Here is a 14,038-nt window from a genome sequence, read left to right on the forward strand (position 1 = left end):
GTTGTCACAACGGGAGGATTCCATCCATTCAACGTGTAGCCGGAATCAGGGGCCGCCATAGCATCTTGTTGCTATGATTGGTCCTGCACAGGCATCTTCGGTGTTGCTCCACATGCAAAAGCTATCCAGGCCGAGAGAGAGCGACAAAAAAGGCCTGTCATAAGCGGGTGTTATTTTGGAACAGACGGTTGCCAAATGACCATGAGACTATGAGTTCACTATGCTCTCATACTCTGTCTACGCTCTACAAATGATCGATGCGATCCAGTCTCTGCAGTCCAGTCCTCTTACGAAGTCGTTAAAAAAAAGGCCACAAGGAAGGGAAGGGCTGGGACACCTCAGTAGTGATGTCTGCCATAACCTCGCTCACCAGAGTGCACGAATGAGTTTTTGAAAACACAGTCCTTATTCTCAAGATCCCAAAGATTGACATGACTATCAATCATCAGCAACTATTAACCCCCTTACTCCTACTCAGTAGTACTCTGTACTCCGTACTCCGTATGTTGGTTCCGGAACTGCAATGGGTCGGCTAAGGCCAGGAAGGCCTGTGAAGGTGTTGAGAAAGAATACCATCTTGGTGCCTGCAAAAATACACTGATTTATGATTAATTGCTAACTAGAATGTGCATGTTATCCTCATAATTAAATCAAGAATAAACCTGGCTTCTTTTCGCAGCAATAGACCCTATAGTCACATGATCGCGCGCGCTCTTCCCCGCGTCTTTCTCCAAGGCCGACGCGCAGGCAGACAACGAGGAGACAAATCTGCCTGCCGAGCGACAGGATGCACTCTAGACCTCTTTTCATCTCTCCCTAAGCGTGTCTAAGATTGAAGAGCTGAGGCGTGTGTTTTCTTTTAAATATGTAAGTGCAGATTCTCGCAATTTTGTGCCGCTGGATTCACTAACATCAGGTAGGTGTAAGTACTCACTCCCATGACGTCTAGAAACAAACAGACAGACTAATCCGCATCACAGCGAAGATAGACAAACTTTCCATTTTGGGGTGAGTTTCTGAGAAATTTTGAATTGTCTATAAGGATATTTGCTGATTTAAATATTCGTTCTAGTGTTCGCTCGTTCGACAACACACGCAGCGAGACCATCCAGTTTCACACCCCTCTTACCCTCATCGTCGGATACAATGGATCTGGAAAGACGGTAGTGATCCTTAGTTCTTGTGATCAATCAAAACCGCTGACGCTAACACGGCCGTCTAGACCATTATCGAATGCCTCAAGTATGCTACAACCGGTGACCTGCCACCTAATAGTAAGGGCGGCGCGTTTATCCACGATCCGAAGGTATGGCGATGGATACCCCGATGTAAAGGAATTATAACTAAGAGATGAGATAGCTTTGCGGAGAAAAAGAAGTCCTAGCTCAGGTGAAGCTGTCCTTCAAGGGAACGTCCGGTGCGAAGATGGTAGCGACCAGGAGCTTGCAGCTCACAGTCAAGAAGACAACGCGGCAACAGAAGACATTAGAGGGCCAGCTATTGATGGTTAAGGATGGTGAGCGAACCGCCATTTCGTCTCGCGTTGCAGAACTGGACCAGATTATGCCCCAATATCTCGGTGTCTCGAAAGCTATTCTGGATTCCGTCATCTTCTGTCACCAGGATGAGAGTCTATGGCCGATGAGCGAACCTTCGGTCTTGAAGAAACGGTTTGATGAGATTTTTGAAGCGATCAAGTACACCAAGGCTATCGACAATATCAAATCCTTGCGGAAAAAGCAGAACGAGGAGCTTGCCAAGTATAAAATTATGGAACAGCACGCCAAGGAAGATAAGGAGAAAGCCGACAAGGCTGAGAAGAGATCTATCAAACTGCAGGATGAAATTGAAGCTTTGCGTGCGGAAACTCACCAGCTTTCTCAGGAGATGCGTCGTGTAGCCGAGCTTGCGGACAAAGCCTGGCGGGAGTCTGAAAGTTATGCCCAAGTCCTGGGAGCACTAGAAGGCAAACGCATCGAGGCGAAAAGTATCCAGTCGACAATTGATAACCTCAAGCGGCATTTGGTCGAGCTTGACGATCCGGATGAGTGGTTAGAATCCAACCTGGAGCAGTTCGAGACCAAGCAAATCCAATACCAGCAGCAAGAGGAGTCACAAAAGGAAAAATACATGGAGATCAAAGAACAGATCGAACAAACTCGACAAAAGCTGGGCCTTAAACAGGCCGAATACGGAAAGTTCGAAAATGACAAGGCCAACTTTGAGCGCCAAGTGGAGAGGCGAGAACGAATGTCGAAGGAGCTCGCGCGGAGCTACAATATTCGGGGATTTGATAGCATTGTGGATCAAAATGAGGTTGATGAATTCCTGAGAAAAATCCGGAAAATATTGAAGGATCACACTCAATCCCTAGATCGAGCCAAACGGGAAGCACAAACTGAACTACGTGAAACCCAGGAATCTTTAAACAATATCGGACAGGAAAAATCCGCATTGCAGGAAAGCAAGAATGCTGCCAAAAGGCAGATAGCCGCCAATGATAAGGAGGCAGCTAACTACCAGGGGAAGCTCAATGAAATCAGTGTTGATGAAGGTGTTCAAGCGGCTCTCGAATCCAATGTAGAGGATATCCAGTCTCGTTTGGACCAGGCCAAGGAGCGCAGTCGAGCGGCCTCATGGGATGAAGAAATTCAGGACTTGAACTCGGAGATTCGCAGGCTCGAAGATGAAAGTTCTCGCCTGAACTCGGAGCTTATCGAAGCAACGAAGAAGGCAGGTGACCTGGCCCGATTAGATCACTTGAAGAAGGAGCTAAAGGAGCGAGAGCGGAGCCTGGAGACTATGAGGGGCGCCCATGGCGATCGTCTTTCGAAGCTTGTTGATCAAAATTGGAAACCCGAAACCCTCGAGCAGGACTTCCACCGGACGCTAGAAGACGAATCGAAGGCCGTATCTAATGCCGAACGTGCAAGAGATGGCATCAGCAGGGAGCTGGAACAGGTCGAATTTAAATTAAATAACATCAAGAAGACATTAGATCAGCGCCAGAAAGAGCTCAAGGAATGTATACAGGAAATCCGTGACGCGATCGACGATGAACCCGAAGAGTACCCCGAAGTGGTCAAGCAACGGCAGGTTCAACTTGATATCGCGAGGAAGGACGCCGAACAGTATGCGGGTATTGGGGAGTACATGGCCACCTGCCTGGAGACCGTCAAGCAGGCGAAAGTTTGCCGATTGTGCACCCGGCCGTTCAAAAGTGAGAATGAACTGACTGCTTTCCGCAGTAAGTTGGAGAACCTGGTGAAGAAAGCCAAACGCGATGCGGAAGATGAGGAGGTGCGACACCTTGAGGAGGATCTCAATGCGGCTCGTGCGGCTAGCACCGCCTACGATACCTGGTCTCGTCTTAAACAAACCGAGATCCCGGATCTAAAGAAGGATGAGGACAAGTACGTCCTCCAACGGGATGAGCTCCTGGGGCAACTGGAGGATCGCGACAAGGTTGTCGACGACAAGACAGAGAAAAAGAGAGATGTTGAGGCTCTTTCTAAAACGGTCAACACCATTGTCAGATATGACAGTGAAATCAAGTCCATTACCTCCCAGATTGAGGAGCTTTCGTCAAAGAAGCAAGATTCGGGTACCCCGCGCACCCTTGAAGATATTCAGGACGAAATAGCCCGCATTGGAGAACATTCTAGGGCACTTAAGAAATCTCTCTCCAAGGTTACAGGTGATAAGGAACAAGCCCGAACGGAGCTCAACAGCCTAGAGCTACAACTCAGAGACGTGAAAAGCAGCCTTGACAATACCAAATTCCAGCTCGAAAGGAAAGCAGATCTCCTTGCGCGCATAGAGGAGTATAGGAATATGAACAGCCAGCAACGTCAAGCAATAGCGAAGGCCGACAAAGACATCGAGGACTTAACACCGGAGCTACTCAAAATCCAAGCCAAGTATGACGATATCAGCCAACGAGCTGAGGCGCGCGAAAGGGAGATGCAGCAAACAATTTCTCAACTTTCCGACAACATACATCAGCTTGAACTTGCGAATGAAGAAATCGATGCATATAACGAGCGAGGTGGCCCCAGCCAGCTTGATCGCAGCAAACGGGAGCTCCAGTTTATTGAAGAGGAAATCGGCCAGCTCGAAGCCGAACAAGCCACCATAACCAAGGCGATTAACAAGATATCTGCGCAACTCAAGGACAGCGAAAACACCAAACGGCAGTACGCAGATAACCTGACATACCGCCAGGCGACCCGATCGCTTGACAAAGTTACGACAGAAATCGAACAACTGGCCGCGCAGAACGCGGAAGTTGACCGGAGTCGCTTCAAAGAAGAATCCGAACGTCGAACGCGCGAACACAACGCCCTTGCAGCCAAACAATCCAGTAAAATGGGAGAGATGAAATCCAAGGACGATCAATTGATGCAACTCCTAACGGATTGGAACACCGACTACAAGGACGCAGCTTTCAAGTACAAGGAAGCACACATCAAGGTTGAGACCACCAAAGCTGCCGTTGAAGACTTAGCCCGCTACGGTAGCGCTCTCGACAAGGCCATCATGAAGTACCACGGGCTGAAGATGGAAGAAATCAACGCCATCATCGGCGAGCTTTGGCAAAAGACCTACCGCGGCACCGACGTCGACACGATCCTCATCCGCTCCGACAATGAAAACGCCAAGGGCAACCGCTCCTACAACTACCGAGTCTGCATGGTCAAACAAGACGCGGAGATGGATATGCGCGGCCGCTGCAGTGCTGGCCAAAAGGTCCTCGCGAGTATCATCATCCGGCTCGCCCTCGCCGAGTGTTTCGGCGTCAATTGTGGCCTTATCGCCCTAGATGAACCCACCACTAACCTGGATAGAGACAATATCCGGTCCCTAGCTGCGTCCCTCCACGACATCATTCGCGCTCGTCAGCAGCAGGCGAATTTCCAGCTCATTGTGATCACCCATGATGAAGAGTTCCTGCGCAATATGCAGTGCGGCGACTTTAGTGACTACTATTACCGTGTTTCGAGAAACGAGAGACAGAAGTCCATTATTGAGAGGCAGTCTATTGCCGAGGTAAGATTTGGAACCCTTTACTCATGTAGCACTTAATTGTTCGTTTGCTGGTTTCTAACTTTCGCTAGGTGATGTAATTTTACACCTATTGGTATCAGCTGATTTGTCTTTCAGTCGGAGACATGTACGCGCGCGCTCCTATTGTGGAATTCAAAAAAAAAAAAATTTACACCTACCTTTTTTTTTTTTTTTTTTTTTCTTTCCCTATTCTATTTCTGTATATCCTGATACTTACCTTCTTGTAACATATTTGGCTGGCGTTGGGGCAGGGAGAAATTTAGCCCTCAGTTTAATCAGAATACTACAACGCTGTGAAGTGCAAAGCTTTTCTTGTGAAATATAGACCCTTATATGTAGTAAAAACCATTACATCTGAACGTCTTAGAAAACCTCACCGTAAAGACTCAGGCTTTCAACCACCTGTGGTGCATTCTACTCGAAAGCATCATGAGTCACTTCATCCCTAAGCTCATCCTCGTCGAGCATCGGCACAAAGCGGAAATCCACAAAGCTCACAGTAGATGCTGGTGCCTCTTTAATTGACCGTGAGCCGGTGTTGGTAGTGATGGCTCCCGTGCCATCGAATTCAATCATAAATTGGAGACTTAGAACCCCTTGCCTATCGCCCCGAATGCTTACTTTGTTGGCTGCGGCCATGGCATGGGAAGCTTTCTGAATGAAGGAAAACCGATAATCTTGTTTGATGCGAGTGCCCATGGAGGATGGTGGGCTCACAAGGAAAGTCTCTGTGACGGTCGGGGCAAGCTTGGCCCTTGTCGCGCGTGAACGGGATGTCCCGTCATCGGTCAAGACTTTGCGATGCAAGTCGGATGGATTTCCGCTGCTTTGGTTATCTTGCTCAATTGAGAATTCCACCAAAGACTCACTGAACGGACCTCCAGAGCCAGAAAGCGTGAAGAAAGGTTCCTGCTTTGCAGATGCGGATATTTTCAAGACCTGAGGGTTTGTGGCGCCGAGTTCGGTGATTGCATTGTGTAACCAGGCAGATCTCATGATGATCTTCATGATAATGCCGTCTCGCTGAAAGGGGATATCTAGATCACCCTCATCACATTCGTAAGTTGTGAGTTCACAAATAGTTTTCACGCCGGTTTCGGCCAAGGTAATGCTGAGAGGAGAGCCATGACTCAAATATTGAAATGTGCAAGAGCGATTAAGAAGTAACGAAGGGGCTGTGAATGCACTCGTTGCAGAAACATTTGACGGTTGAACACTAGCGGCCCTCATGGAATTTGTGGCAGTGGAATCGCCTATGCCGAAGATTTTCAATGTTTCGAGTAGGGCTGATAACGAGACAACAAAGTGAGGATAGTCTAAGTTCTCAGACGCGGAACTGTCCACCACTGGATTTTCGTTTTCGTTATTGATTGCCGGTAGGTTGAAGGTATAAGTAGTGAAGAGAGCTTTATCAAGAAACGCAAGGCCTTGAATTACTCGCCCTTCTTCCACGGAAAACCGGATTCCGTCTGGTGTGATTTGCACCATGGCATTTTGCGCAAACCCGATGCAATGAAGTAGGGCATATAGTTGATGCGCATTGCTAGAGACAGCAGTGAAGATAGGGCCTGCCTCCGCCATGATTGTGGATTGTGTATCCGTACAGAGTGCAAATAGATATAAAGAAGTATAGAACAATAAACGCCGGGAATTAAATTGTGACAGGCTTCAATGAGAAACTTGCGGTGTTTCTAATGATACAGCCCTTCTGCCTTTTTAAAGGGATTGTACATTAAGTATTCAGGGAAAATCCGTTACTTAAACGTATACTCCAACGGCACAGATCATAAACACGGCCCCGAAACTATAGTGCAAATAAACGCGTCAGCAATTGCTCATGGGTGGATTCGCAGGAGGAAGGATCTCACCCAAAAGCCAAAGAGGCTGGAACCCCGAAGGATGCAATGCTCAACAAGGAACGATCTATGAGACACAACAGGTAAGAACTTGGCCTAGTTGGCATGATCTTGTTGGGAGAAGATGCAACTAACTCAAACCGAAAAGTCCAGTGAAAATGAAGCCTAAACTCCTACTTAGCGGTTGTATGCTTTATATAATGAGCTCTGAGTCTTACCGAGAAGCAACAGGGCGAATCCGGTGGAGAACTGGCTGTTCTTTGAGATAAGAGGAGTAAAAGGGCTTGCGGAAGCTGCCTCCCAGACCTGGTTAAGAGACATTGGGGACGATACAGGGCAAACTCAGACCAGCAGGTTCGCAGATCAAATAGAAAAGACAGGGATTTTACTGGAAACCCGAAATGAATGAGTCGTTGAAGATGACAATCATTACAACAACGTTGGACGGGGAGAATATGGATGCAGCTCTCGAAGCTCCGTTAAGTCGATCTGGCCCAAAGTATGCCGGACCATAGTTCTGCCGGTCTCCGTCCCAATTATCGGCCCCTCCCCGGATCAGTCAGCAATCAGCGTCGTCGACGACCTCAGAAACGCGGAGAAGACAGTTCGCGGCTTTTTCAGGACGGACAGTTGGAATATCTATGGGTCTTCGCTATACAACATGACGGATAGTGAGTGGAATGCCCGCTTGAGAATCACATCTCTTTCGTGAGATAGTAATATTGACAGAGCCTAGGCCCAGGCACGAAGCGGAAAGCGTCGGAAGAGGCTCTTTCCCCAGATTCCCAACAACAAAACAAGAAGGCGCGCACGGATTCTCTGGAAAGGGAACTGAAGGTATTTACCTGCGGAATTTTTCGAAAGAATTCTTGAAAGTGATTGATCTGATTCTTATCTGGCTTATGCATAGACTGAAGATGATCCCCTTGCGAAGCCACCGATGAGAATCGTTCCATTTCCGGAGAAGGTGAGGCCTTGTTTTACCTTCGGAATCGGGGTATCTCTAATGACCATGATAGCCTGCAGTCATCGAAGAACGTCGGGGAGAGATTGAATTTCGGGTCGTTAATAATGACGGGTCACGCGACAGCTTCATTGTCCTCACCGGTCTGAAGTGTATTTTCCAAAAACAGCTCCCCAAAATGCCTAAAGACTATATCGCGCGACTAGTCTACGATAGATCGCATCTTTCTATGGCGATCGTGAAACATCCATTGGAGGTCGTGGGGTATATTCCTCGCTGAGACCCAAGGGCTAGATGAGAGACATGGCTAACTAGTTCCTAGAGGAATCACCTACCGACCTTTTAATAGTCGCCGGTTTGCAGAAATTGTGTTCTGTGCCATTTCATCTGACCAGCAGGTGAAGGGATATGGCGCGCATCTGATGTCTCATCTTAAGGTATGACATGGAAGCTGGTTGAATTGAAAACGATGGACATTCACATTGACGGGGTTTAGGATTACGTCAAAGCCACATCAGATATTATGCACTTCCTCACCTATGCGGATAACTATGCGATTGGTTATTTCAAGAAACAGGGCTTCACAAAGGAGATTCAGCTGGATAAATCTATATGGATGGGATATATCAAGGATTATGAAGGAGGAACGATCATGCAGTGTACCATGCTTCCCAAGATTCGATACCTTGAAGTCGGGCGCATGCTCTTGAAACAAAAGGAGGCGGTACACGCGAAGATTCGCGCTTTCAGTCGGTCACATATCATCCATGCTCCACCGAAGGAGTGGAAGAATGGGCCATGTAAAATCGATCCGTTGAGCATTCCCGCGATTAAGGATTCAGGATGGTCTCCTGATATGGATGAGCTAGCACGACAACCGCGTCATGGGCCGAATTACAATCAACTACTACACCTTCTCAACGATATGCAAAATCACAGCGCAGCATGGCCGTTCACTCAACCAGTCAATCGTGATGAGGTGCCTGATTACTATGAAGTCATTAAGGAGCCTATGGATTTGTCAAGCATGGAGGAGAAACACGAGAAAGACATGTATCCAACGCCACAAGACTTCATTAAAGACGCAATGTTGATCTTCGACAACTGTCGACGGTACAACAACGAGACTACACCGTACGCCAAGAGTGCGAACAAGCTGGAGAAATTTATGTGGCAGCAGATTCGAAACATCCCCGAGTGGTCGGTAAGTAATAGCGCTGCATGGCTTGTGTTCTTGGGGATCTATCATAGCTGACAGTGTATTCTAGCACCTGGCAGACGGCCACTGAAGAATCGATTTTGGGTTTGTCGCGTGAAATCTTTGGGAGTTAAGGAGAGCGAATCATAGTTATTTCAGGACTATTTGTTATTGTATCATGAACCAATACCCCGTTGCAGCATGGTGGAGCATTTATCGGTTTTGCTTTTGCCCTTTTCATTTCTTTTTCTTGCTTCTCGAACTATATGGGGGAAATGGACTTTATTGGAGAGGGGGGTGCGGACCTGTCCAATGAATTTGTAGCATTATTCTTTTATTATTATTATTTTTTTTTTTCCTGTACGGAGTATCTATTTTGACTCACCACTTGGAAATGCAGGATGTATCCCGAGCGTTCATGCATTTCGATGGTTTTCCTGCATCCATCCTGCCTCCTTGACTCTCATCTGCATCATCCACAATAGGTAACTAGTCACCAACACCTAGACCAATAGTTAATATAATAATATTAGAAAGGATTGCCTGTCTCCTTGCCGGTGTCAAGAACGTGTTTTGCTGGTGTTTTACTCTTCCTGTTGGCTGAGGTTGGTGGAGCATTCATTTCGGATTATCATTGAGGCGGGCCGTTTTTCTCTTGAGTACCTCAGGTTAGTCGTCACACACTCTTTGTCTCTTTGTCTCTCTCTCTCTCTCTCTCTCTTGCTCTCGCTCTCACTCTCGATTTTCTCTGTCTTTGTCACTGGCTGGCTTGGGCCGTTGTCCTGCTTCTTTCATGGCTTGTGTTTTTTGTTCTTGACCTTCGCTGCAGTCTGGTGGTTGTCGGTTCCTTGCCTTCGATCTCCCCACAAACCCTTCCCACTCTTCAAAGGGGCCCTTCCTCCTTATCGTGCTAGACGGCGTTGCACCCTGCGCAGCTTTTACGCCCCAAGTTCACACGCCCAACTCGCCCTGTCGTTCTTTTCCATTGACTATTATTGAGCGCTGTATTTCGGGTCAAGCATCCTATAAAACCCTGGTGGAAGGGTTTATATACTGTTTACTCTCGTTTTCGACCCACCTCGATCGTTCCGTTGATTTCCCCTATTTCGGCCCCTCCTTTGTTTCGGGTCTGAACTCGAATACCTCAAGCCACTCTCCAACTAACCCATTGCTTATCCTCTCGCTTTAATTGACACTCGTTTTCATCATGGCTTCGCCCAGTATGGTCGACCTGGAGCAGCGAAATCGCCTCCCAACCCTGTTCGAGGTCCTCAGCCGTCGGACTCTTGCACCTGTCGATCTCTTTTCCTTCTATATCTACATGCGCGACCAGCAACGCTCAGTCGACTACTTGGACTTTTGGTATGTACAGGTAATCGGCGACGGCGCGTCTGGACGCCGTCTTTGGTCCTACAATTCTAACGTCGGATTGGAATAGGCTCGATGTATCGCAACACATGTCTCTCTGCCGTCACTATGTCCGAGAACTACGCCGCTCTGTTCTTGTAGCAACGCCTGATCTTGAGAAAGCCGAAAGCAAAGGCTCTTCGACCCCCTTGGAAACCCTTGAGAGCATGAACGATATCCCGCTAGTGGAAGCTGGACCTTCCGGCTTGCGTCATGATCTTAGTGATTTGGATGAGAGGGAAGCTGATCAAAGACTGTCCGCCTTCCTGCGCTCGGATGGTCTTTCCTCTAAGCACTCGCCACAAAGCAGTCTAGGATCACAGAATGCTGTCTCTCGCACCTTGTCAAACGAACAACCTCCCCGCCCAAGCTTCGGGACTAAGAATGAATCTAGCTCTCCTGGTCACACGGTGGCACGCGCCGATATTCGCGCCAGCGCAGAGAAGATCCTTTACACATACCTACTTCCTGGTGCCGAGAGAGAGATTGTTCTACCCCAAGAGATGGTCTCATCCATCATCAACTTGATTGAGGATGATGGCAGAGACGACCCCGAGGTATTTGATCCGGCGAAAGACTATGTCTTCCAAGCGATGGAGCGCGATGCTTTTCCAGGGTTTTTGCAGGCGAAGGCCCTCGGTAATCTTGTCCCACTGTCAATCCTTGCCCGCCTAGCCTTGGCCCTCATAAGTTTCGGTGGAGGTTTCTGGGGTGCGTTCTATGTGGTTTTGCGTGATAAGCCAAGGCATATCCGTTGTTGGGTACGTACACAGCTACTCTTGTCAAAATTTCTAGATACTAATCCAAGGTTCAGGTCATTCTGCCTTTTATCATTGCGTCCTACTTCGTTGTTTCTTATCAATACAAGATCGACCCAGTGATGGCATTCGTAGGGTTCAGCGAATATACCTTTATGAATTGGTCTCCCATCCGCGAACCTTATGTCCGAAAACTCTTGACAAAGCGAGCCACTGCCACTGTCTTCATTGCGGCCTGTGTTGCTACTGCTTTGAGCGTCTTGTTTATTTTTGTTCCTGGTACGATGCTCTAATCTAATCTGGTAATGCTATAATCATGGACCTTCTCTTCAAGCATGTATGGATTTCGTCCCCACAGCAGCAGTCCCGTGCACAGTCTCGGGACACTGATGGCTGGAAAGTAGCACGCCTACTTATAGTCCACGCGTCCCAGGCCTTTGGACGGCCTACTTGGACCTGGTGGACTAGATTTCTGGCCACCAACTTGCAAGGGGCGGCCGCTGGACTTACTCCGTCTACAGCCTTTGTTCATCATCCCTGTCTACTTTCTCCAATACTGGTTTTTTTTTTTTTTTTCTTTTTTTTTTTTTTTTGTCTATTCACTTTCTTCATAATACCCCTTCGCCGCTGGATTTGTGTACGTTCGATGACTTTTTACTGAAACCCTTGGTGTTGTGGATATAGTCTTTGGTAATTCGTTGGCTATCCGAATGCGATTGCACGTAATGCAATGACCTGATTGGAAATTTTGTTTTGTATCATGTAGCAGTTACGATGGACCTCGGGAAATCTAGGCAAAACTATCAGGCAAGAATTTTGTGATTGTTGCCCTTGTTTACATCCCCATCTACCCCGTCCATCTTTCATCGTATCTTTCATCGTACTATGATTTCTTTCCAAGAATCCGCTTTACATGTCTGGCCCCCGCACTCCCCAACCCCATTCTTGCTCCAGCACCCTCATCAATATCCATCCCAGGCCCAGGAAGATCCCCCTCAGTGGAATTATCCCAGAACCCGTCATCATCGAACTCATCAGCCTTAAACTCGCGCTTATTCCCACCACCCCCGATAATCCCTCGACCCCTCAGGCCCGCCCCCAGATCCCGAGGCTTCCACCCAAGCTTCTTCGATCCTGTGGCCCGACCACCAGAGCCATCTAATCCCGCACCTGCCTCACCACCACTACCCTCAGAGTTCCAACTCGCCAATGTCTTCTCGATTAGTGCAGCCCGGGCGCTTTCCTCCGCCCGGCGTTGCGCAGAGTCGGCTCTGATCTTGGCAATCTCGGCTTCGATATCGCTGATCACAGCCCCACAGCGGGCTTCCCATTGTGTGAGTGTTGAGATCATCGTCGGCAGGGACTGCGGTTTCACGTCCCGCAACGGAGCAACAGAGGTCACGTTTACGGTCGGCGGGGCTGTAGCGGGGGAGAGTCTTGCAGTAATAAGGGAGGAGTAGATTGCAGCAGTAACGAGGGATTCAAGATCTGCGGGGGCGGAGATGGAGAGAGCACCCATGAGCGCATCGTAGGTGAGAGGCTTTGTTGTGGCAGATAGAGACAGCAGTGAAAGCAGACGGAGTTTGCGGGCTTGGTCGTCGTTCAGAGGGGGGAGGTTAGGTGTCCTTTGATAATCTTGCCATGTGCCCCAGGCAAAGATCTCCAGGAGTGTCAGATACCCGTGGAACTCTGCGGGAGTGTCTGGGGAGCGGAGAGCTTGGATTGTGGGCCGCTCCAGCAATTCGGCGAACACGTAGGTCTGCGGACTTGCGGTGGCATTTGTGATAATATTTGCTGCGAACCGGGGGGATGTGGCGCTGCTCGAGTTTGCGAGGTGGATGAAGGGTTGGAGGGCATCCATAGCCCTGGTGTGTATCTGGTCCATTGTCTATACCCGATAGATATCTGTTTAGATGCGGGGGAACTACTGCCCGGTTGCAGGGGGGGGGGTGGTTGATTGAGGTCAAGTTTGAGAAAGGGAGGATTAACGTTGCTGAGGTTGGAATAAGAAGTTCGGTGGGAGGGAGAGGTTAGAGTTTGGGTTAGCCTTCCTGAGTGGTGAGATGAATCCGGGGATGTTAGGCCACTTGGATGATGTTGTGATGGTGATTGCTTTGGTGGTGGTGGTGATGGTTGGAGGACCGGGGTCGCTTAGTCAGAAATATATAGATCCAACTTTTGATACTCCGTAGTCCGTACGGAGTATCTACTACCTGGTCTGCATATCTCTGACCCTGATGAGGTTATCCCAATCCTAGTCTGAACATGATGAACTTTCCTCTAAGCACAATAAGCTATATCCTGAAAATTCTGCCCCCCAGTCAGCAAAAACACATACACATGGGACACACATGATTGAAGGCGCTTCGAGACCTGTCGGAGTGTCATCGTGGATCTCACTTGACTACGAAAGTAAAAAAATAATTCAAAGGGTACTGATACTTCTGGGATTATGAAAAGCCCGTGGGCAGTCGCAAGTCTTGTTAAGTAATATCCACAGGTCCTAATATGGTCTTCAATAAAATTGCTCATGGTCATGGCGGCGCCCTATTTGTACCATACCTGTACCATACCAATACATACAAAAAACGCCTCCATCCCCATTTCAGTTTCCCTTGTTCGAGCCTGAGACCAAAACTTTCAATGAGTCTCCCCTTGGCGGCTCCTTTCTAATTTGCTCAGGGTCTTGAAGTGTTTGGAGTTGAAATTCTCCACTATATCATATTATTATTATTGTCGCCAGCTTTAGCCGCCTTCTGTCGACTTCTCTGTACATGATACGTGGAAA

The 14,038-nt window shown here is 48.3% G+C and overlaps 5 protein-coding genes across 5 annotated transcripts; 3 read left to right on the top strand and 2 right to left on the bottom strand.

The window, feature by feature from the left end:
• Positions 1–763: 763 nt before the first annotated feature.
• On the top strand, positions 764–5,247 carry P175DRAFT_0504315 (MRX complex DNA-binding subunit). The gene is made up of 6 exons (XM_040897831.1): positions 764–869; positions 981–1,008; positions 1,073–1,163; positions 1,223–1,306; positions 1,360–5,049; positions 5,118–5,247. Exons 1-6 carry the CDS (start codon positions 866–868, stop codon positions 5,124–5,126), a joined length of 3,906 nt encoding a protein of 1,301 aa, XP_040749785.1. The 5' UTR covers positions 764–865; the 3' UTR covers positions 5,127–5,247.
• Positions 5,248–5,481: 234 nt separating this feature from the next.
• P175DRAFT_0518763 (putative DNA repair protein Rad1) lies at positions 5,482–7,508 on the bottom strand (the record flags this gene model as incomplete). The annotated part of the gene is made up of 6 exons (XM_040899071.1): positions 7,142–7,508; positions 7,059–7,088; positions 6,936–6,990; positions 6,832–6,871; positions 6,672–6,746; positions 5,482–6,639 (listed from the first exon to the last, which is right to left on the bottom strand). Exons 1-6 carry the CDS (start codon positions 7,242–7,244, stop codon positions 5,482–5,484), a joined length of 1,461 nt encoding a protein of 486 aa, XP_040749786.1. The 5' UTR covers positions 7,245–7,508.
• Positions 7,509–9,598, top strand: gcnE (histone acetyltransferase GCN5). Its single transcript, XM_040899450.1, has 7 exons — positions 7,509–7,594; positions 7,660–7,760; positions 7,834–7,890; positions 7,943–8,151; positions 8,210–8,324; positions 8,384–9,091; positions 9,156–9,598. The coding sequence occupies exons 1-7, from the start codon at positions 7,585–7,587 to the stop codon at positions 9,174–9,176; spliced, it is 1,221 nt and encodes a 406-aa protein (XP_040749787.1). The 5' UTR covers positions 7,509–7,584; the 3' UTR covers positions 9,177–9,598.
• Positions 9,599–9,796: 198 nt separating this feature from the next.
• On the top strand, positions 9,797–12,059 carry rgsB (putative RGS domain protein (Rax1)). The gene is made up of 4 exons (XM_040892935.1): positions 9,797–10,447; positions 10,524–11,253; positions 11,307–11,529; positions 11,935–12,059. Exons 1-4 carry the CDS (start codon positions 10,293–10,295, stop codon positions 11,982–11,984), a joined length of 1,158 nt encoding a protein of 385 aa, XP_040749788.1. The 5' UTR covers positions 9,797–10,292; the 3' UTR covers positions 11,985–12,059.
• Positions 12,060–12,133: 74 nt separating this feature from the next.
• Positions 12,134–13,135, bottom strand: P175DRAFT_0511817 (uncharacterized protein; the record flags this gene model as incomplete). The annotated part of the gene is made up of 1 exon (XM_040898619.1): positions 12,134–13,135. One exon carries the CDS (start codon positions 13,133–13,135, stop codon positions 12,134–12,136), a length of 1,002 nt encoding a protein of 333 aa, XP_040749789.1.
• Between the last annotated feature and the right edge of the window lie 903 nt (positions 13,136–14,038).

This window comes from Aspergillus ochraceoroseus (assembly GCF_002846915.1).
Source record: "Aspergillus ochraceoroseus IBT 24754 chromosome Unknown P175scaffold_8, whole genome shotgun sequence".
In the NCBI taxonomy this organism is placed as follows: domain Eukaryota; kingdom Fungi; phylum Ascomycota; class Eurotiomycetes; order Eurotiales; family Aspergillaceae; genus Aspergillus; species Aspergillus ochraceoroseus.

What these genes read in the sequence shown, in the direction of transcription:
- gcnE (XM_040899450.1), top strand. An exon ending in CTCTGGAAAGGGAACTGAAG is followed by an intron (nt 7,761 to 7,833) that starts GTATTTACCTGC and finishes GCTTATGCATAG; the next exon opens with ACTGAAGATGATCCCCTTGC. An exon ending in GAAACATCCCCGAGTGGTCG is followed by an intron (nt 9,092 to 9,155) that starts GTAAGTAATAGC and finishes AGTGTATTCTAG; the next exon opens with CACCTGGCAGACGGCCACTG.
- P175DRAFT_0504315 (XM_040897831.1), top strand. An exon ending in GACAAACTTTCCATTTTGGG is followed by an intron (nt 1,009 to 1,072) that starts GTGAGTTTCTGA and finishes TATTCGTTCTAG; the next exon opens with TGTTCGCTCGTTCGACAACA. An exon ending in ACAATGGATCTGGAAAGACG is followed by an intron (nt 1,164 to 1,222) that starts GTAGTGATCCTT and finishes ACGGCCGTCTAG; the next exon opens with ACCATTATCGAATGCCTCAA.
- rgsB (XM_040892935.1), top strand. Translation starts at nt 10,293, where the DNA reads ATGGCTTCGCCCAGTATGGTCGACCTGGAGCAGCGAAATCGCCTCCCA. An exon ending in CAAGGCATATCCGTTGTTGG is followed by an intron (nt 11,254 to 11,306) that starts GTACGTACACAG and finishes TCCAAGGTTCAG; the next exon opens with GTCATTCTGCCTTTTATCAT. An exon ending in CTTGTTTATTTTTGTTCCTG is followed by an intron (nt 11,530 to 11,934) that starts GTACGATGCTCT and finishes TTGTGGATATAG; the next exon opens with TCTTTGGTAATTCGTTGGCT.